The 23047-nt window shown below is 50.4% G+C and overlaps 1 protein-coding gene across 7 annotated transcripts in view; it reads right to left on the bottom strand.

Annotated features, from left to right (window-relative positions):
* Positions 1–23047, bottom strand: part of TNS3 (tensin 3) — a 220581-nt gene that overhangs the window by 93587 nt on the left and 103947 nt on the right. For all 7 annotated transcript variants that reach the window (XM_061165571.1, XM_061165570.1, XM_061165564.1 and 4 more), the window contains 7 exons: positions 21916–21966; positions 20160–20282; positions 16648–16712; positions 13855–13938; positions 5108–5220; positions 4953–5013; positions 4050–4125 (listed from right to left, as the gene is read on the bottom strand). In XM_061165571.1, the coding sequence (XP_061021554.1) occupies positions 4050–4125; positions 4953–5013; positions 5108–5220; positions 13855–13938; positions 16648–16712; positions 20160–20282; positions 21916–21966 (573 nt within the window). The remainder of the gene's footprint in view (positions 1–4049; positions 4126–4952; positions 5014–5107; positions 5221–13854; positions 13939–16647; positions 16713–20159; positions 20283–21915; positions 21967–23047) is intronic.

Genomic DNA, 23047 nt, shown 5'->3' with positions numbered 1-23047 from the left:
CTGGGAGATCCTATTTGTCCCCATTGCTGATGGAAACAAAAATTCATGGAAAGACTACCTTCAGGGCAGGAAACATTCCCCTCAATAGACCCCCAGGCAACAGAACACCTGAATGCCAGACCTCTCAGCTTCCCGCAGCATCATTCATCCAGCCAGGCTATCCCCTCAAACAAGCAGCAGCCTTCAGGGCATGCTAGAGTGTGAACTTGCCCAAGGACTCCCACCTTTGGGGCGGGCTCCAGGCAATAAGGTGGGGACAATGGTGCCCTGGGCTCACAGCAAGGGTGAGCTGCCACCCCTGAGAAGCACAATGACTGGCTTTGGAGAGGCTGGGACAAGTCAACCACCCACCTCAAGGGCTCGGCATCCACCTATGAGAGATCATCAAATGTGGCCTAAGAGAGGCCATGTGTCCAATGTGGATGACACGGGTGGGCGGCACCAGCAAGACCCACAGAAAAGAGCCGTGGGGCCCTGTGCAGAAAAAGACAGATAATCCAGCATCTCTGGGGCTAAGTGACTGAGGAAGCAGTAAACCGAGGGGCTCCTAGGCCACATACAGGAGCCTGGACCCTCTCTTCCCACTGTGGGGAGGATGCTGGGCCCAGGCAGTAGAATACCGTGCTCGGATGGGGTCACGCAGTGAGGCACGGGGCTCGCGGGCACAAGCAGTCCTGGGATTTAGGACATATCGGGGTAAAGGAGCTGCATGACTGATGAGATATGGGGCACGCAGACGCCGAGAGGAAGCTCCCACTCAGGGTCTGGGGAATGGGAGGGATGGTCCTAGGAAGCACAGAACGGATTCCAGAGGGGCTGGACCCAAGACAGAAGCAAGTAAGAGGCAGCCTGGACCCCTCGGAGCAGCTGCTCCTGCCAGAAGGAGCAGCACTTGGGAAAGGGGGCTGCCCAGAGGATAGCAGACCTGCCAGGAGCCGGGGACCACCTGGAGAGGAGGGGCTACAGGCGGAGCTGAGGGAAGAGGAGGCCCCATGAAGAGCAAGCACCCACGTGATGGCGAACACCAGGAAGATGGCCATTGGGGGGTGGGGGAGGGAGGAAAGCAGAAGGCAGGGGCTGCTGAGCGTGACCTGTCCTTTCCTAAAACCCAGACTAGAAAGCGGGTGGCAGAGGGAGGGTGCTCACCGGGAGCGAGGCATCTGACCCAGTGGAGAGGCGCCAGTTCTTCCTCCCCAGCTCCTCTGAGCAGGGTGCGGCCCACGCGCTCTGAGGACCATGCCAGGCTTCTTGCCATTCCTCCGACTCAGGCCTGTGCTGCACCCATCTCTGTTCTCCCGTGACTTGGTGGGGGGGGGGGGGGTTTCCCTCCCCTTGAAGACCCTGCATGCAGGCAATGAGCTCCCAGCACTGTAAGAGGAAGGCTCCAGTCTGACGGCTCTAAACTGACCATGCCCGGCCACACCGATGTCCACCCTACATCCCCACCCAGGCCTCGTTTGGGTCCAGAGGTCTCAGGCAGGTGGTCCCCAAACCCTCGCTGGCCCAACATCTTCACCTGCAGCTTCAGAAGGCCCCACTGGGCACTGAGCAGACTCATCAGCATGCACTGGAAATGAAACTTCTTGAGAAGGACCTAATTATCACACTTTCAGACTTCTTGCAAAGAGGGAGCAAAGGCACAGGGAAGGGCAAGGCGGCAAGTCTCCGCAGCCACTGGATGGAAGCCACTTACCAATGTACCTGAAAAGAGCCAGGGGCCAAGCTCATGCACGACAGGCACCTTTCATGTGGCCGTGTGAGTGCCCCAGGCAGCATCTTTCATCAGAAGACAATGCAGGAGACAGCATCCCAAACTCATAGGTAGGAGCCTTCCTGCTGTGGCTTCAATAAGCACACCGCGTGCCCAGGGATGGCTCCTGGCACCATACCCGCGCCAGCTCATGGGAACCACGTCCAAGCACGTCTGCCATCACCTCCTTCACCCACCTGCTCCCCTCTCCCGCCCCGCCCATTCCCAGACCTGCCTCCCAGTTACCAAGGGCCAAACCATAACCTCCCACCCAGGTCCCCTCAGAAAGACCCCACGTGCCTGCTCAGACTGCATTCCAGCACGTGATGTTTTCTCAGACACCTTGGTCCAGGGTGGCGGCCTGGCTGTGTGCCCCCATTGCCCTAGGACAGCAGGGAGACTTGTGGGGGTGAGGTCTGCTGGAGGAGGGGGTCTTCCAGGAGTGCAGGTGGTGGCCCCACCAGCTGGCCCTCGATGATATTATGTAGCCTTCACACCCTGCCAGCTGCCCCAGTTCAATCTCATCCCCATGAAGCCCGCTAACAGGCCTCAGGCAGCAGGAGGGGGGGCAAGCTTGGATAAGGACCTGTCTGAGGCCACCCAGCCCCATTAAGCTGTAGATCTGGTGGGAGCCCAGGCATGGGACTCAAGGCCCATCCTCTGCTTGATGCCCTTGGGCTGTGTCGATCTGCTGTTGCTCATGTAGAGCTGCAGGGCTTCCTTCCCGCCACTGGAGACCAGGCACGTTCTCCTCCCATCCTTGCTACTCCTCTAAGTCAAGAGTCCTAGAAAGCTTACCCTTAAGAGGTGCTTCAGTGCATTTTCAGGCCACACAAAAGAGCACAATCTGGCTTCAACCTCCCAAGACAACTAACTTCCACAAGGGTATCCTCAAGGCCTGGGGACTGCTGCACTCCCAAGCCAGGGCCTCATACCCATCTCTGAGGACACTTCCACCTGAACCTCCCGGTCGGCCAGCCTCAGCCATCAAGACCCACTCTGCAGTGCCACTGGACCCCACTCCTGATATCCATGCACACAACCAGGCTCCTCCAGGGCAAAGATGTCCCTCTGTCCTGCCCTTCCTTCCTGTGCTAGGGCCCAACTCGGAAAGCTCAGAACACTCAAAAAAGGATCGCTGGACAAGCTGATGGTACAAAAGGAAGGAGGGAGGCAAGAGACAGTGGGAGGGACAGAAGGAGGAAGGAAGGAGGTGGGAGAAAGGGTAGAGAGAAGGGGCAGATGCAGGGAATCCCCCACTGGCTTCTGGACTGGCTGCCTCATGAGCAGCCAGCAGCCCACATCAGGGGCTCTTTCTGGGAGGGGGAGCCCCACAACCAGGCATGGGAAAACTAATGAGAATCCTACGGGCTTCCCAGGCAGTGCAGTGTTAAAGAAGTCACCTGCCAATGCAGGAGACACAGAGACTGATCTCCTGGGTCGGGAAGATCCCCTGGAGGAGGGCATAGCAACCCACTCCAGTATTCTTGCCTGGAAGTTCCATGGAGAGAGGAGCCTGACAGGCTGGAGTCCAGGGGGTCACAAAGAGTCAGACACATCTGAGAGACTGATCACACACACACACAAACACACACACATGCACAATGAGAACCCCATAAACTCTTGGTTGAGTCACTTAAATAAAAAGTCAACTTGTGAAATATCTCATCTTCTTGTCACAGGGTAGCCTTCTAGGCCTAAAATAGATTACAGGAGAGCTAGTCTCTGCATGTGGGAAGTACACACAGGCCTCAAAGTTGTTCATTATTTCAGACAATTTTCTCTTAAATTATTTTAGATGTATACTTTTTTTAATATTCAAGATAGATAAAAGGCAAAGGTGGAAAAGCTAGTCTCCCCCAAGAAGCAGCAGACGCAAGAATCAAAACTACCTGGAGAAATCACTGTTTCACTCATAAGCCAAGCTGCAAGACGCTAGCTGTATCTCCCACTTAGACATTAACAACGAATATTTTATGTCTGCGCCTGCCCCTGGAAGGCCTAGTCATTTTAAGACTGCGCATTATGCTCGGGGAACTGGAATCCTAGGAAGAGCAGTGGTTGAGTTAGGACTTTAATTTCAAGGGTGCACATAGCAAATGGCTCTAACAATTTGTTCTGTTCTTTTATTAAAACAGGTTTACTCAGAAAATCAACTGATTTCCTTAAGGTAAAGGCTACTTTCCATTCTTCTTACAGGCTTTCGGGGGGCAGGGTCTGACGTTATTGCTTTAAGATGAGCTTGTTTTTCCCTTTCCAGTGATTCCTGGGAGAGCAGGGGCAAGGCCATGACACTCACCATGATGTCCCCTTTCAGGAGCTGGGCCGGCTCGATGGCGATGTAGATCCTGCTTTGGTTTTCTGGGCCAACATTGCTTTGGAATAAAGGAGAAGGAACATCATTACACAATTTCATGATTTAATGGAAAGAACACCTTCTGAGAAAAGGAACCCCATAGTTGGAATTAGACAAAATATCCTGGTTGGCCCAGGAATCCCAATTCCTCAAACTCTTTCCTATGAAAATGAGTCTAAAAAGTATAAAAAAAAGCAATGGGGCGGAGCAGGGTCCTGAGAGCAACGTCAGTGCCAGTGGTCGCCAGCCCACCCCAGGCCCGGGCACGGCGGGGCACGTAGCATGGAGTACCGGGGTTCTGCCGGCACGGCCTCTGTGGTTAGCTGAGGGTAGCACGGCCCAAGTGTCACCAATGCCAGGGTGCAACAGGTCCAGACATATGATAACAGTTCGTTTTGAGTGATGACAACACACTTTTAACCTTTATTCATTTTCTGTTAATGTGTATAAAACGCTAAACCAAACTCCCAAAAAAGCAAATCAAATAAGTCTAGAATTAGTACATATTCTGGAAACATCTGCCTGCCCTTTATCTAAACTGCCAAGGGGAGAGACAGGCAAAACACCATGGCCCTGTCGCAGGCTCCGATATGATTACTTCCACATGGTGGGGGACCCTCTCCTGCCCCGGGGTCCCTCTGGCCATGCGTCTTCGCACAGCCAGCTGGGTTAACAGCAGCAGACACCTGCCAGGCAGGGTGATGGGGCACCCACCCATGGCTCCCCTTCTGTCCCCTCCTCTGGGCTCCCCAGGCTTCACCCCTCCCACACCTCCCAAGGGAGAAGCAGCCTGGAGCAGGCCCCTCCCTGGCTCTCCCGCAGTCCCCAGAGAGCAGCGGCACTTACTAGATCCCCGATGTGTACACGGGCTGCATGGCCTGGTAGAGCTTCAGAAAGGGCCGGCACACTGGAACATAGACAGACTCAGCTATAAACACACGGAACTGGGGGCCAGTGCCGGGCAGCACATCTCCAGAGCCCACCCTGAGGGAGCCACTCACCTCCACCCGAGTCAAAGTTGGGGGTTCCGTGCAGGATGACGAAATGCAGGAACAGGGGCGAAGCATTCATCTTCACCGTGCCTGACAGGAGCCCACTGAGAAACTGCACATACCTGCAAAGGGCAGCAGCTTAGAGCTCCCACGACAGCTCGGAGCGCGGGTGGGGTCGGAGGGAAAGGAGGAAACGCGCCTGCTTTTCTGGGAGTTTCGGGAGGACCCATCCTAACTGCTCACAGCAAGGAGGGGTGTCTGCACGCCAGGGCTTGGCCCACGCCCTGCAGAGTACAGCTAAGCCCACAACCCCACCGAGAGTCTCTGGGCCTCCCACACTGATGTGGCCAGTGATCTGGAAGCACAAGCAAGGGTGCCTCCTGGGCGTGAGCCCCCACACATGACGCCTCCTGCTCTGCACCCCAAGTGCAGGTGGCATCACCTCTGTCCACGGAACACGGAGCCGGGCAGGGATAGGCCCCGGGACTGTCACAGTCCCCTACCCAGAATGGGAAAGCAAGAGACCTGCAGTCACGTGAGCGTGCTCTCTGAACCAAACTACATCAAGGTAACTCAGTCTAACTCGCAGTCCCACCCACTGCACTCTCTGCTCACACTAGGAAACCTACAGAAGGCTGGAGTCCACACGATGAGCCCACAGGAAGCCTGTGGATGCCCCATCTCACTGTGAGAGGCTCCCCCGCAGCCTGAGCCACCCCGCCCTCCTGTCTTCCATCTCCTCTGTGCCCTTCCTCCTCACCGCCCATCTCAGCGGCAGGACGAACATGTCCGCGGTGATCTGGGAGACCTCTTCTCTCTCAATACCACACACAGCCTTGTATGCCATGCTGACACCCGCACCCTGCGTGGGTGCTTGACACTAGAGAGAAGAATCCACCCGAGAAGTGCTTCCTCTCTGGTTTCTCCCAAGGCACAAAGTGGTAGGGTACACCTACCCAAGAGGCCACAGACCCGCCAACCTCGCAGATGCTGCCCGGCCTCAGCCCCGCTCTAGCCGTTGTGCGTGATTCCTGAGCAAACGCAAACCCCGCGACATCCAACATCTCTGTACATCTCTAACGCCTTCACAGAGCCACGCAGGCGCAGGAAGGAAGCAGTCACTGAATCACCAGGCCGTGTGGCCAGCACAATTTCCTCCATACCCTGCAGCCAGCTCACTCTAGTCCACTCCCCACAGAGCAGGGACATCCCCCACACAAACACCCTAGGACCGAATGCTACTTAGGCTCAGCCCGCTTAGGTTAAAAAAATTCTGGTTTTCTCTGACCTGTATCTCTGAGAATAATGACTTCAAGGTCAATCCATGTTGTTGCAGATGGCAGAATTTCATTATATTTTGTGGCTGAGTAACACTCCATCATACATTTTTACCACATACTCTTTATTCATTCACCCATTGAAGTACATCTAAATTGTTTCCACATCTTGGCTATTGTGAATAAGAAACATGGGACTGCATAAATCTCTTCAAGAGCTTGTCTTCATTTCCTTCAGAAATATACCAAGAAGTGGAATTGCTGAATCATATGGTAGTTATATTTTTAATTTTTTGAGGAACCTCCACACTCGTTTCAATAGTGGCTGCACTAGTTTACATTCTCACCAGCAGTACACAAATCTCCGTTTTCTCCACATTCTCGTAAACACTTGTTTTTTCTTGTCTTTTGACCACTGCCTTTTCTAACAAGTGTGAGGTAGTATCTCCCTGTGGTATAATATCACTCATATATGGAATCTAAAAAAGCCACACATACAAAAACAGAGTAAAATGGTGGTTACCAGGGGTTGGGGCTTTGGGGACAGGACAGAATTTCTAAAGGGTACAAACTTACAATGAGCAGTAAATATGCTCTAGAAATATAGTGCACAGTATGGTAAGTATGGGCTTCCCCAGTGCTTAGCCATAAAGAATCCACCTGCAATGCAGGAGACGCAAGAGACGCGGGTTCCCTGGAGGAGGGCATGGCAACTCACTCCAATATTCTTGCTTGGAGAATCCCATGGACAGAGAAGCCTAGTGAGCCACAGTCCATGGGGTCACAAAAGAGTTGGACACAACTGAAGCAACAGAATACCAGCATGAGCACACTGTATTATAATTACCAAACTTGCTAAGAGATAGAATTTAATTATTCCAACCACTAAAAATAGAGTATAATTATGCAATATGACAGAGGTGCTAATTATGGCTACAATAGCAATCATACTACAATATATGAATGCATCAAACTATCATGTCATACAACTTAGGACTTCCCTGGTGGAGTAGTGGTTAAGAATCCACCTGCCAATGCAGAGGACATGGGTTCGATCCCTGGTCCCAGAGAGTCCACATGCCACAGGGCAACTAAGCCTGTGTGTCACAACTATTGAAGCCCTTGCACTGCAACAAAGAGTAGTTCCCATTTGCTGCAACCAGAGAAAGCTTGCACAAAGCAATAAAGATTCCACGCAATCAAAAAATAAAATGAACAGGCTGTCACAGACTACCAGGCTGAGCTCCTTGGAGGGGTGGGATGGAGTTTCAAGAGGATGGGGACATGTGCATACCTATGGCTGATTCATGTTGATAAATGGTAGAAACCAACACAATATTGTAAAGCAATTACCCTCCAATTAAAAACAATTTTCAAAATAAGTTTTAAAAAATTTTTAAAAAAACCCTAAATTTACACAATGTCATTTGTCAAGTACATCTAAATTTTTTAAAATATCTAATTTACACCAGCAATTCAGATGCAGTCCATTATCCCAAGCAGCTGAATCCGCATACAAAGCAAACTGAACAAGAGGAAATATCCAGTAAATTTTAAAAATAAAGTTTAAAAACTCTACTTAAAAGCCATCCTTTCAGAAAAAAAAAAAAAAGCTAGCTTCAACCTAGGTGCCCTTGATGGTATTCACATTTTCCTGGTGGCAAATCACTCTTCCCTTTCAGAAGAGGACAAAACCTCCCTCACCCAAGCCACAGAGACTAGATGGAAGCCCTGGGGGTCCTGAGGCCAGGAAGCCAGGCCATGGCTGCAGGGCTCTGACCACCAGATGGCTCCACAGGCTTTCTCGTTTTATCTTCTACCTGAACAACAGATGCCTCGATTCCACTGTGGGCAGACACGGGAATGTTCAGGTGACCTGTGCACCAGTATCTATTCACCTAAATGCCATGCACTGCAGATTTCTGGGTTCTCCAGCCCCCTGCTTGTAAGCCTATGAAAAGGGATGTTGAACTGGGGTTGGGAATCCCTGCCCACTCTGGACAGCAGTCTCCCCTCCTCCAGTGCTAGGCAACCCTGGTCACCCCACAACCCGCTGCCTTGACCTTGTCAGCGGCCCAGCCGGTGTGTTTACTCCATGGGCACCTGGCCGTTTGCTCAGCCTGCACTGACCACTCCAGGCAAGATGGCCCTTCAGTCTGGACATCTCAGGGATCCACCAGAGCACAGACTGGGCATCACGGAAGGCAGGGGGTGGTCAGTTTCTGTTTCACTTTTTTTTCTTGGTTGTGCTGGAACCTTGTTGCTACGCGCAGGCTTTCTCTAGTTGCGGTGAGCAGGGGCTACTCTTCATTGCGGTGCGTGGGCTTCTCAGTGTGGTGGTCTCTCCTGTTGCACAGCACAGGCTCTAGGCTCAGGGGCTTTAATACCACACAGGCTCAGCAGTTGTGGCTCACGGGCTCTAGAGCATGGGCTCGGCAGTTGGGGCACACGGGCTCTCTAACGGTGGCACATGGGCTCAGCTGCCCTGCAGCATGTGGCATCTTCCCAGACCAGGGATTAAACCGGTTTCCCTGCATTGGCAGGTGAATTTTCATCCTCTGCGCCCCCAGGGAAGTCCCCGTTTCACTTTCTGATGCAAACATGGAAGGTCCTCCCCTTGCACTGACAACAGCCTGGCCAGCACTGCCGCCCAGTGGCCAGAAGGAGCGTGAGAAGGTGCTTCTTTGAGGAGCGGTGTCAACATCCCCAGAGAAGTAGGAGCTGGAAGACCAGGGCTCACACTCACATGGGGTTAGAGACAGAGGGGACACCTCTGTCCGATCCCGGACACCTGCCCTTCTGACCAGTTCATCGTGGAACCACTGCAATCAAGCTCTTGGTCTACAGTTCTCATCTGCCCTTTATAAAAATCTGCTTTATATGGATTCATAGGTAAATCAAAGACCAAAATATTGTACAATGCAACTTACTCCTTCCTTCACATGCTTTCTTAATAAGGAAAAAACACAAAATTATTTTGTATTTCAGGGTATTTTCTATTAGTTAGTGCTACTTTCCACTTAAACTGCCTAACTTTGTGGAGCTGAAGTCATTTTTGGTTACTTGTTCATAGGATACAGTACAGCTTTTGAGTACAAGTTCTAGATTTTATGATATTGCAAAAGTTAGCATACTGTTTGTTAGCAGCCTGACTGCCATCAGAATGGCCTTTGAAGAAAACCTGACACCAACTCATGTCACTATCTACCTCCTAAGAGAGGGACAGGTGACAAGGGTCATTTGTACATTTATTTTTGTAAAGTGTATGGACGGCGTGGAGATGGCACCCTTGTCTGCTTCCCCCCAGCCGCGGCTGACGGCTGACGTAAATGAGCTGATGTAAGCTCAGGGGCCTCGCCTGTCACCCCAGCCCACCACCCGGAACCCAGGCAGGTCGACACGGCCAAGGGGGACGGCACAGGCTCCCTGCCCTTCTCGGGGGCCTTCCTCCAGGCAACCCTCATTGGCAAACCTGAAACTCCAGATCCCACAGTGACTGTGGCCTCAGTCCAGGGAGGCACTCTTGGTTGTGTGTGACAGGACACTTGACACCATAAATCAAGCAAATCTCCTCTCTATGCACCACCAATTACTGTGTGTGGTGTGGGAGGCAAAGAAAACCTTTTATAGTAAAATGAATTTTTCATGAGTTTTTCTTCAGGGTGGCCTCATCCTGCTGTCCCAGAACTCTTTCATCAGTCTCTTAGATGAGCGGCTGAGAAGCTCCGCTCTAGGCCACCTGAGTGTGACCTGGAAAAAAGAGGACTGTGGGGTTTTTGTGGTTGTTGTTCAGTCCTAAGTCGTGTCCAACTCTTTGCAACCCCATGGACTGCAGCACGCCAGGCTTCCCTGTCCTCCACCTCCCAGAGTTTGTTCAAACTCATGTCCACTGAGTCAATGATGCCATCCAACCATCTCATCCTCTGTTGGCCCCTTCTCTTGCCCTCAATCTTTCCCAGCATCAGGGTTCCAGTGAGTCAGCTCTTCACATTGGGGGGCCAAAGTATTGGAGCTTCAGCTTCAGCATCAGTTCTTCCAATGAATATTCAGGACTGATTTCCTTTAGGATGGACTGGTTTAATCTCCTGGCTGTCCAACGGACTTAAGTATCAAAGAATGCTGCAATGTTGGGGAACTTTTCCAGCTATTAGAAACACCTAGGAATCCAATCTTGCTTTCTGCAGGCCCAGACTTCTGGCTTCTCTTCCTCTACCTCATGGGACACGGGAACAACCCTCACCCAGGACCTCTGGGGTATCTCTTTTCCCCTAACTCTCAGGAGAGATTTGCTGTCCCAAAGAAAGAGCCAGTCACCAGTTATTCTTCCCCCTAAACAAACCCAAAGTGATGGGACTCACTCCTAACTCCTTCACAGAAGGAAAGGAAAAGGGGAGAAGAAAAGGAGGTCAGAAAATTTCATCATTTAAGTCATCACTTCCATGATGCTGTTGATAACTAAGGCTGTGGGAGGTTTTTCTTTAATTACTTGTCAAAGTGAAAGGGCCTCCAAGGTCGCGGGTGCCTCTCTGAAGCAGAAGGTTCATCATCCCCACAGAAGGTCACCTGGGGGTGAACTCAAGCTGCCCCTGAGGCTTGCTCAAGGCGAAAGGTGCAAGGAGAGATGAGTGCTCTTGCCTGAGGAATTCTGCTGGAAGCAAGCAACCTCCAACAGCCACTGCTGGCCAGGCTGCCACAGGTCAACTGCTCCGTGGCTTTTAGGAGCGAGGCACAAAGTGACTGAGAATCCGCCACCCATCAAATGGGCCTCCAGCCTCTCCAGCTCATAAACCCACTATTTTCTTAATTTATTTTTTAATTGAAGGATAATTGTTTTACAGAATTTTGTTTTCTGTCAAACATCAACAAGAATCAGCCACAGGTGCACCCGTGTCCCCTCCCTCCCGAACCTCCCTCCCATCTCCCTTCCCATCCCACCCTTCAAATGGTCACAAAGCCCCTGTCTGAGTTCCCTAAGTCATAGAGCAAGTTCCCATTGGCCATCTATTTCACACATGGTATTGTAAGTTTCCAGGTTACTCTCTCTATACATTTCACCCTCTCCCTCCCCCTGCCCCTATGTCCATAAGTCTGTACTCTAATTAATTAATCCATTCTCATCCCGAGATTGCTTTTGAAAAGGTTTCTTGAGCTCAGTCCTAAAATAGCCTGCAGAGCTCCCCCTCGGGCTTTGGGACCACAGTGATGATCCCATCATCTGTCCCCATATGAGCGGTCACTGCACGTCCTCTGGGTCTCAAATATTCCTCCAGACGTACCTACTCTTTCACTCAGTCATTAACCTGCTCCGTTACGAGGCGGCGAGCATCTTCTGAGGCAGGTGCTGTCAGATAAGATCCCCTATTCCGAGGGAGCAGGAAGATCAGCCTCGAAATGCTAGGCTTAACCCACACCACCCCCATCAATGTCAATACTACAGCTTTTGCTGTGCAATCATGCGGGAGAACCACGGGCAAGTTAAAGTGAGAAGATACTTCCCTTTTTCCACACTCCTTCAATGGTATTAAAAAGCTGCAGCAGAAACATCGCATGATATCCCTTATATTACTATGTGGAATCTGAAAAGGCTTGATACAAATGAACTTATTTACAAAACAGAAACAGATGCACAGACTTAGAGAATGAACTTACAGGTTGCCGGGGTGTGGAGGGGTAGGGAGGATAGGGGAAGGGATAGTTAGGGAGTTTGGGATGGACAGGTACACATTGCTTATTTAAAATGGATAACCCATAAGGACCTATATACAGCACAGGGAACTCTGCTCAATGCTATGTGGCAGCCTGGATGGGAGGGGAGTTTGGGGGAGAACAGACACATGCATGTGCATCTATGAGTCCCTCTGCTGTCGACCTGAAACTATCGTAACATCGTTAAATTAGCTATGCTGTGCTGTGCTTAGGCATTCAGTTGTGTCCGACTCTTTGCGACTCCATCAACTGTAGACCACCAGGCTTCTCTGTCCATGGAGGTTCTCTAGGCAAAAATATTAGAGTGGGTTGCCACGCTCTCCTCCAGGGGATCTTCCCAACCCAGGAATTGAACTGAGGTCTCCCTCATTGCAGGCTGATTCTCTACCAGCTGAGCTACCAGGGAAGCCCAAATTAGCTATACTCCAATACAAAATAAACATTTTTTTTTAAAAGCTGCAGTAAGTAATAAGAACAAAAAGAAGAAAATAGGGCAAATATCCTTCCCTGGTGTGTGCTGAGTTTTGAGGTGGGTCACCCCCTGTTTTCCCTCACATCTCACACAGAGGCTCACATGAATGTAACCATTCTGGAAACTGCTCAACCAAGAAACGACACTTAATGGTTCAAAATAGATCAAGGGGCTGTTTAACTGTTAATACTAATAAAATGCTGGCTTTTCCAAGGCAACTCACACGCCCTGTGGGGCCTTTGCTCAGAGCAGGGCACAGCCAGGCTCCATCCCACCATCCCACATCCACAACACACTCTGGTCTGAGCGCAAACAGACCTGCCATGGGAACACCCAGAACAAAGCAGGCAGTGCCTCTGGTGACCCCTGAAATCCCTTTCCCAGGTGGAAATACCTCAAGTCGGCTCTGGACAAAAACCCCCTGTGCCCCTGCCCCCTGGATGGAATGATGCTTCCAGTCCTCCCAAGTCCACTGGCCCAGCCCTCTGGCCCTGGCGGGAAGAGATGCGAGGGGCAGGAAATCCGTCTTGGTGATGGTCTTGGCAGTTCTTGAGCAAATGCCCTGCCATTTGCTTTGAAGTAAAAACACAGTGTTCTTGGCTCCATGTCCCCATCTGCAGAGGAAGTAGGCCTGGAAGACGTGGCTGAGGCCCCTCTCAGGCCATGCACCTGACCCTCCTCCAGTTCTTCTCCACCTGGGCCTGGTGACAGCATGGATTCACCTGGGGGCCGGCAGCCAGAGTATCTGCTCCCCAGGGTCCCGCCGCAGCATGTGCCAGGGCCCATGCGGAGCAGGAGACAAGGAGACATGGGCCTGAGACCAAGGAGAAGGAATCCTGGGCCTCTGAAGCTGGCCAACTAGGAACCTGAGTGTGTCGACAGCTTTTTTGGCGATAAGCTGCTTTCACTGGCTTCCTCCCACGCACAGCCCCTCTGTTTACAAGGGCTGTGCCAGAGACCACTTGGCCTGCAAAGCCCAGCACATCTACCATCCAGCCCCTTACAGACACAGTTCACAGACCCCTAGTCAGGAGAAAGAAACCAGATCCAACCAGCACCAACAACAGCTGGGAGTGCAGGAGACTTGATGGCTAAGCGTGTGGGGAGGGAGCCCTGAGACCACACCGGAGTTAGCCAGGGTGAGGGGCTCCCTGCATCCCCACGCAGGGTGGCTCGTCACTCACCACTGGACACCAATAATCCCTGCCTCCTAATCATGGCTGATCAGGGGGTCCGTCCCTACATTTTTAAATGTACGATCTCGTTCCACCTTTCCCTCTGGCTGTGGGACAGATACATACCGTTTCTGGGATGGCTGCATTAAAGCTGCAAGTTTATCATCATAAAACTTCTTCATTGCAAATCTGTCAAGGGCCTGGTCAGCACTGGGGAAGCAGAGACAGAGAGAGATTTAACTCCATGGCCACGGCCGGGTGGGAGGTGGGGAGTAACAAGGGACAGGCCCTGAGGTTGTTCTGAGTAGCTGGCACCCACTAAGAGCTCCATTTTACTACATCCCCTCCTCGGGCACACCCACTTTAGCATCTCTTCTCAGGCCTCATCTCCTCCAAGTAGATGTTCCGGGCCAAGTGGAAGCCAGGCCTGAAATAGCAGCGCCTGATCCTAGCATGTGGCACTTTCTGTGCCACATGTACAACACAGAATAATCACAGGATACTATCCTGACAGGATAACCACCCACCTGCCATTGCTCGCAGGTGGGCACAGGCCTGGTGTCCTAACTACCTAGACAACCATCGAAGATAACTTTGTCTAAATAACGGACTGGTTGGTGGGGCTGCACAAAAGCAAGGGTCACTTAAGCACAGCATGTTTAACATACCAGGTGCACCTGTTTTTTAGAGTGAAAAGTATAATTACATACACACCCATACATTTTTAAGTGTTCCTTTTTCTGGAATTCACTTGTTTTATTAAATGTTGACAATGCATTTTGGTCACTGTTTATGTTCAGCGTTAATATCACTGCTTAGTGACTCAATCATGTTCAATTCTTTGCGACCCATGGACTGCAGCCCATGAGGGTCCTCTGTCCATGGGATTCTCCAGGTAAGAATACTGGAGTGGGTAGCCATTCCCTTCTCCAGGAGCTCTTCCTAACCCAGGGATTGAACCTGGGTCTCCTGCATTGCAGGCAGATCCTTTACCATCTGAGCCACCAGGGAAGCTCGTTAATATCGGTACCAGTGTTCATAATATTAGCACTGACTCTGTCTTTATGAACTCTTATCTTTCTAGTGCTGGTACCAGAATGTTTTTCTTACTTCACTTTGTGACTTGGAAGTGTGTGTTTTGATCTGGACACAGTATGTGACAAAAGCCTTCAAAAATCCCTATGATTACACTATTTGTGGGAATACTATCCAAGGGGAAAATAGAAATAGTAGAAATGATCAAAGATGCAATGATGAGAATTTGTTATCAGGGCATACTTCAGTGTACAAAATCATTAGAAAGAAGCAACTGAAACTCTAAAGAAAAACTGCAAACAACCTGGATAGGCAATAGTGGTAAATGCTTAAACACATAATATTCTATTCATCAAGTAGCAAACTATGCAGCCGCCAATGAGCAAAGTGTTAATTCAGAAAGCCGTGTTACAAAAGTCTTGGTAGTGTCACTTCACTCTAGCGAAGAGCACTTAATACGATCTTATCTACTAGTACCAGCAGGATTAACATCAGCCCATACCAGCACTGATGCTGCAGTGCCTTTCATGCAACAACACATGGAATTGTCAACAAAACCCTGTGAGGAACAGCCATCAGCCCTGCTTCCCAGGTGAGGACCCCGAAGTTTAGATCCTTTCCTGTGAATTGCCTAACACGTGCAGCTGAGACACACTTTAGTTATTCAGAAAAAAGTGGGGCATTTAGAGAGAGTATCAGTGATAAGCTTATAGTGAAAAAAAGCCCAGTCTCCACGCTTTCCAAAAATGCCAGGACTGTCCATGGCACATGAAACTCTGGTTCCAGACAAAGCTGTGCTGTTGTGGGCACAAATGCGAAGTGGCCTCTGTCCAGAGTCCGCCAGGTGAAATCTGCTCTCTGACCAGAGGGATGTGACGTGAGCGGGAATCTCAATTTGTCTGGCACACACACACAAGTGCTTATTATCACCAAGAAAGGATCTGACTTTCACTGGAGGGTTGGGTTTCCTGCCTGGCAGGCATGAGCTCTCCAATTTGTTTCCACAGAAAACATTTGGAAAGTCAAATTTCATTCCTTAATGCTAGAAAGGAAAGGGTTTATCGACTAATATGAATAGGCTTATATTTCCTCAGAATGGAGTAGTTCATACTTCACAAAGTGGCCATTGAACAGAGAGGGCCAACGCAGATGCAACACCCAGAAAGAACGATGTTTCTGAACTGGATCTCAGTGTGAGTGGAGACGTGTGCTCAGGGTGCCTCTGGGTTTGCCAGCGTACCCAGCGCCAGGAGGGCTGGCATGCAGCTAGGGCCTCACTCACGGGCCTCCCAGTGCCTGTCGTCCCCAGTGGACGGGACCCACCTCCTGCGGGCAGCAACCCCATGCCCAGGGCAGCACCTCCTGAGAACCAGACCAGACCTGGCTTCCTGCTCGTAAGTCATGAGATCCTGAGCAGTCTTAAGTCCGCCAAGTCTCAGTTTCCTCATCTGTGAAATGGGAGCGATGACTACTCCCTCCTGGATTACTTGGGAGGATTGAGCAAGAAAAACGAACTATGCAAAGTGTTTCCCAGAGACCCAGTGCATGTAAACCACAGCGGCCGCGGCCGTCGCCATGGATATGCGCAGAATGTGAGGTGTCCAGTGAGAAGCACTGCTTTGGTTTTACTAATGGTAATGTCTGTCCCCATCAGCCTTGTCACAGATTGACAGTGCACTCGCTTTATCGGTGAGGCCTCCCTGACGTTCTCAGTGTGAATCATACATAGCTGCTCACTGAGCGTACACCCTCAGCTGCAGCTGGGTTTCTAGGCACCAGGGACACGAGCCTTGGTCTCCAAGTCAGCTCTGAGGGGTCCGCCTCCTGCCCACCCAGCCTCAAAGCATCCCAACGCCCACAGCAGCAAGGACACTTCCCTCCTACCTGGCCGAGACATTGGTGAAGTGCATGTAAGATGATATGACCACGCCGATGCGTCCCTTTCCACCCTGCAGGAGATGGAAGAGAGGTCATTAGAACAGGAAAGCACTGCTTCCTTCTCAGGATGGCAAAGAGCCTGCTTTGACAGGGAAGCCAGCATTACCCTCCTCTGGTCCCTGTTCTGAGGGACGGCAGCACCCAGCTCAGCAGAGAACACACACGTGGGGTACTAACAGCAGGAGCAGGTGCTAACCAGGCCATCTGAGGACACGCCCGAGGTCAGGTCTGCACAGAGGTGGCCAGTCAGTTCCTCATTTCCCAGTGAGGCCAGAAAAAAACTGTTGGGTATAAGCCATTAGTGTGACTTAATCACCCAGGTGAGAGAGACCCGCATGCCCCACTTATAAGCTGAGGGCTTTGAGGTCTACACACAGAGCCCAGAGAAGTCCAGAAGACGAGGACAGCCAATCTCAGGGTGCTGCCGCATCACAGCATCCTGGGCCCACCCACCCAGCCCTGCGCCGTCACAGAGGACGCCACTCCGAAGCAGCTTTATGGAAAATGCATCACTCAGTCCATAACCACAGACACGCACTGCCCAGACAAGGCAGCCCAGCAGGACCTCAGACCAACATCACCGACAGAAGGTTCTGAAAGCACCACAGCTCTGTGATGGGACCATTTCAACCAGAACCGTGGACTGCTACCTTCTGAAAGACACTGTCACGACCCAGGACAGCGATCAGCAAACCACAGCCCACCAGCCACTTCCCACCATCTGTGTCCCTTGGAGTTAAAAGCTGCCTTATCATTTCTAAACAGTTGAAGAAAAATCAAAAGAACAGTATTTCAATGACACACGAAAATCATTTCAAGTTCAGATGTCAGTGTCCACAAATAAATGTGACTGGGATACAGCTACGCCTGCTAGTTTCGGTGCATCTGGGGTGATTTCAGTGGCAGGTGGGAGTAGTCTGTGGGGCCCCAAAGCCTGGAGAGCCCTGTTTAGGTTCTCTCAAGAAGAGTCAACAACCTGTGATCTAGAATCACGTGGGCCACAACGGCTGCGTCACCAACACGCAGATCCTTCATCTATTCTTAAAAAGGAACGATAAAGGAAATTCAGGTCAAAATCCTGGTGTGTGACTATCCCCTAGGAGGGTTTTCCTCTCTGTCTCGTGAGCATTGAGTGCATGCCTCAGAAACTCAGTGCAGACACATCATCGGTCCTGAACCCTGGCACCTGCAGTTATAACCACGCAGTTACGAGCATGTTTCTTATATAAATTCACCAGCAGGAAACAACACCTCCGCCAAGTCAGGCACATGGAGGACTTCACTGCCACCGTCTCTAATGCTGCTCATTATGGACAGGAAGTCTTTAAGCACAAGCTACATTCTTTAGGGCCTGAACAGCTTTCATCTGTTCTCAAAGAAATCACTGATGACAAAAGTCCCAGTGAGTATCCTCCACCAACAACTTAAGATGAAACAATATGGACGGGGTGAAACTGTCCAGAAGAACCACAGGCTGTTTCTACTCAAAACTAGCGTGGGTAGGGTGAGGACGAGCATACACAGACACCACCCTGGGCATCCAGCAGGGAGATGGGGTCACACAGTCTGGTCCTTGTCTGCCCTCCCCAGGCCAGGATGCCATTCCTGGCACTCGTGGGCAGGAAGAGCCCATTCTGCAGCGCTGGCAGGTTTAGGGGAAAGTCAGCAGTCTCAGCCCCACAGCAACCACGGTGAATTTCTCTTGAAGTCAACATCTGTAAATTCAAATTAAGAGGGCTTCGCTCTCATGGCGTGTTTCCTGGATCATCTCCGGAAGGGTTCACAGGCCACCAGAATAGGGCAAGAGATGAGCAAATGGTTTCCAAGAAGTTTCAACATGTTCCTGGTTAATCCCACTACCAAGACTTCTCCCAAAAGGCAAGCATAGTTTAGGAAAAGGATGTTTTAGGGGACTCTACATGGTAAGTTCATCACTTGTGGCCCAGACATTATAAATAGTTTTATAATTCAGTCCACTAAGTGAACTGTTGAAATGGAATGATGGTGAAGGGGTGCACCTCAAGGTCCAGGAGCCAGAATCCTTGGGAGACACAGCTGACAGCAGGTCTGGGTGCCCCAGGTGGGCATTTCTCCCCAGCGCTGAGCACTGCAGTGCTCTGGGTGGTTTAGAAACCACTGCTTCACAGGCCTGTGAAGGGATCTTGGGCAAAAGAGGCCCGTCAGCAGTATCCTCACATGTAAAAATCAATAGGCCACACCCAGTGAAAAATACAGAGCTCGTTTTAATTGACAAGAATTGTTTAAAAAAAGAAAAAAAAAGAGTCTCTTTCTTTGTTTTAAGCTTGCACCAAAATACAAATATGAAGAGAACCACCTTAACATAAAATAATCCTTGAATAAAAGTTCTGGTTAACTTAATTTATTTGAGAACTAATGGGGCTCCCTGGCTGTTTGTGGGAGAATGTAAGCAAATCTGACATGAGAATAAGCAACAGAAACAGAGAGCGGCAAACACCGTGTGTGCACCCAGAGGCTCTCCCTCTCAGCCAAGTGACCATCAAATTCACCATGTGGGAGCTCTGAACACCGTCAGCCGCTGTCTGCCCTCCTCATTCAGTACCCTTGCAGGAAACTCACCTGGAAAGTCTGATAATTCAAAAGAAAGGTTCTTTTACACTAAGGTCCATAATGCAAAGGGCTTTGGTGCAGCTTTTGAGTATGAAAAGTCTGAAGGAAGAAACATTTCAAGGAGGAAATGTCTATATTTTCAAGACACCCTGATGGTGTAAAGTGTACAGAGCAGGGGGCAGACCCCTTCTTCTGGGACGGAGCCCCACCCCTCGCCCCCCCACCCCTCTCAGAGCATTCCTGCCACATGCTGGGTGAGCTCAGGTGTCTGGAAAAACGCATCAGATTTGAGGAATCCAGGGTAGCGCAGGAAGAGGCTACGAACAAGCCAAGGCAGTTGAGAAACCGGAGAAGTAAGAGGAGAGGCAGTTCCAGGAGGTCAGAGAAGGGTGCCTAGCAGGTCAGGAAACCAGGACAAGGCGCTGACATCCCCGCGGCCACCCTGCGAGCGTGGACATGTCACGTCCACCCCACCAGGCTGGCCTGCTCAGAAAGGACCATGTGACTTCTGCCGTAGCATCCTGCCCACAGTCTCATGCCAATCAACTGGCATCACTCAGGTGGCACAGAGTCCAATGTTGTACGCCTTAACAGTGCCCTTTGCTTTTTAAACAGGAGCTTCCCGTGAAAAACAAAAAACACATGAAAATGAAAGGATTACCTCCCAGGGGCCCCCACCTTAGCATCACCATGTACAACTGTGCATTTAGGAACCTCAATCCTATACATTCTGAAGCCAGACTCCAGGAGGCTGGATAACTATTTCCCTCCCCTCAGGATACGTATGAAAACCTAATCACAAACCCCTAAAAGAAGCAGGCAATCAGAGTGAAGAGGTAGTCCCCCTGGGCCCCCGGGTGGGTGCTCACCCTGCAGTGAATGACGACCACGTGTTGGGGGTCGCTGTTCAGCCAGGCCTCCTGCGCCTTGCAGATCGTGCACACCTTATCCAGGGGTGGTGCGTGCAGCTCCGGCCAGCCCACATCCAGAATCTATGGGGAAAGAGAGGAGGCTTCCTGGTGTCCATCTCCAAGAAGCCCTATGAAGCCATCTCAAGACCTTTTTTTTTTTTTTTTAATTTAGCAAAATATTTCATTTTATAATACAGAACAACGTTGTGTGTTCCTTTTCTAAAACTTAGTGGAACCGCGGCTCCTTTACTGGAAAGAAAAATATGAAGGATTATATTTTCCCCATGAGACATCGACTCCCTAGTCTTATCTGCTTTTGTGCAGCTGGAATGACAATTCTAGAAAGGGCTTTCAGGAGCTGCTAATGGTGCATGGCTCATGGGGAGAGGCCCAGGCCTGGCAAGATCTGAAACAGGAGCTCTTGGCATGAGCTGCTGCCAAAATTCCTCTCTTCAGACTCAAATCGCAGTTTGGGAAAATGCGGTGAGCCATTCCCCCACACAAGGGGCAGATAACTATGGGGAGAGAGATGCCTAGCACACGTGACACTCCTCAAAAGAGAGGAATGTGCCCAGGAGGGAGGGAGGAGGCCTTCAAACCTTGGTTACAATTCAGGAACAAAGAAAGTCTGTGCCCCAAAACACACACTCTGAGCCACTTGACACACACCCTCACCTCTAAGTCTGCGGCCATGTAGGGCTGTTATTTTTGCTTTCCTTTCCTTTTTTAAGAAGGGAGGGGAGGCAGAGCTCTGTCTTATTATAAAAGCAATAGAAATTATGTATTGATAGAAAAATTCAGAAAAATGCTGGAAGCAGGCAAAGGCACACACCCATTCAGCCATGCAGAGTGATCAGCTGTATCAGTGATCAGCTGATTCATCATTCTGATGAATCCCTTATTCTTCTTCTATGTAGTTGAAATACTATCATACATAAATTCTATTTAGCATAGCTAAAATACTATCTTACATATTCTGCCCTTGTTAATAAGCAATAAAACAGGCAATTTACCATACTATTTTCTTATCCTAATGGCTTCAAAATACTCTAACATATGAAATACAGTATGTGTGTGTATATATATCATATATACCACAGCTTACACTTACACAGTCTTAAAAATTCCCCCCTAAATCTTTGTTATTAAAAAGAATAATATATGGAAGGGGAGAGCGTGCTACACAGAGGTGGCAGGAAGGAGGTAAAAATGTCTGGATTTGATATGGTGGTGGTGACGTAAATCTACATAAAATGAGATGGCAGAGAACCGCGCGCGTGCACACGCGCACGCGCACGCACACACACACACACACACACACACACACACACACACATACACACACACACCCTGTTACATGTAAACCCAGTGGAAGTTGCACGCAGTCTGTGGGTTGTACCAACGTCAACTTCCTGCCATCAATATTTTACTACAAGTCATGCAAGACAGTACTACTGGGGACAGCTGGGTCAGGGGTGTGTGGGATCACCCTGTATTATTTTTACAATTTCCTGTGACATTATAACTACTTCAAACTAAAAAATTTTAAGAAAAAAATAAGCCATGAATGTGAACAGTTCCTAATAGCCCTCATTAAGTCATATTCCACAGAGACTTGCTACATACCCTTTTTGCATGAGCAGGATAAGCATCACAGACATTTAACAAAACTCAGAACATACAAAGGGCTAAGGTCCTACCTTTGTTAACCTACCTTTGGGTTAAGCTTCGTAAGGTCATATCTCTTTTCCGAGAGGTTTAACACCTACAAAGGGGAAATAAGAAGCTATTAGACTAATCATTGTCCTCAGACCAAAGGGAACAACTGCATTCTCATAGGCTCTTTGCCTTCGAGATTTGGCAGATTATGAAAAAGACTGAAATATATAAATTTGTAATCGTCATGGGATGAAAAACAAAACAGATAATAAGGACAGTCACCTCTTAGCGGCTCAGATGGTAAAGCATCTGCCTATAATGCAGGAGACTCAGGTGGGATCCCTGGATCAGGAAGATTCCCTTGAAAAGGGAATGGCAACCCACTCCAGTATTCTTGCCCGGAGACTCCCATGGACAGAGGAGCCTGGTGGGCTACAGTCCACGGGGTCATACGGAGTCGGACATGACTGAGCGACTAACGCTTCTGAGGACAGCATACACGTCCTACGGGACTGGCCTTGGTTCCTCAGAAGAACAAGGTACGGGGTGGAGGGTCCTGGGCCTGCAGGGGGCCTGGTCTCAGGAAGCCCCAGCCCAGAGCCCCAGGCTCACAGAGAAACAGAGCTGTCTGTGGAACCTGATCACACCTCAGGCAAAGGAAAAACTAAGGACAGCGTAGGAGCAGAAGGGGCTCCACACACTTCTCTCTTCAGAGATAGACGCTAAAGAGACCTGAGAGGAAGCGTGCTCCAGGGATGGGGTCCACGGCTCCTTTACCCCAGAACTAGCTGCACCCTGGACCATGGGCTCCATTAAAACCTGCCTCAGAGAGCCAACACCTGTGGCCTGACCAGACAGCTGTGTGTATGTGTTGGCGGCAGGCGGGGGCAGTGATCGGCCTCCACATGCGCTTGTCAGAGCACAGTTCAGATGTGCAGTGGGGAAGAACTGCGTCCCCCCCAAGGTTCTCAACTCAGGCTCCATGGAAGACACACACATCTTTCCTCCCACTTTTCAGAAAGCTCCTTATCCTCGAATGAGGTGAGGACTCACAGCCTCACCATTTTGCAAGGTGGACTCAGGCTCTGGCAAGGCACCACCACTGTGAGTGGAACTGCCCCAGCCCCCAGCCCCCAGCCCCCAGCCCCCTGATCCCAGGCCTCAGGTCCCAGGCCCTCACCCTTGGT

This window comes from Dama dama, chromosome 18, assembly GCF_033118175.1.
Source record: "Dama dama isolate Ldn47 chromosome 18, ASM3311817v1, whole genome shotgun sequence".
Lineage (NCBI taxonomy): Eukaryota > Metazoa > Chordata > Mammalia > Artiodactyla > Cervidae > Dama > Dama dama.
This window is presented reverse-complemented; position numbering and strand designations above follow the sequence as displayed.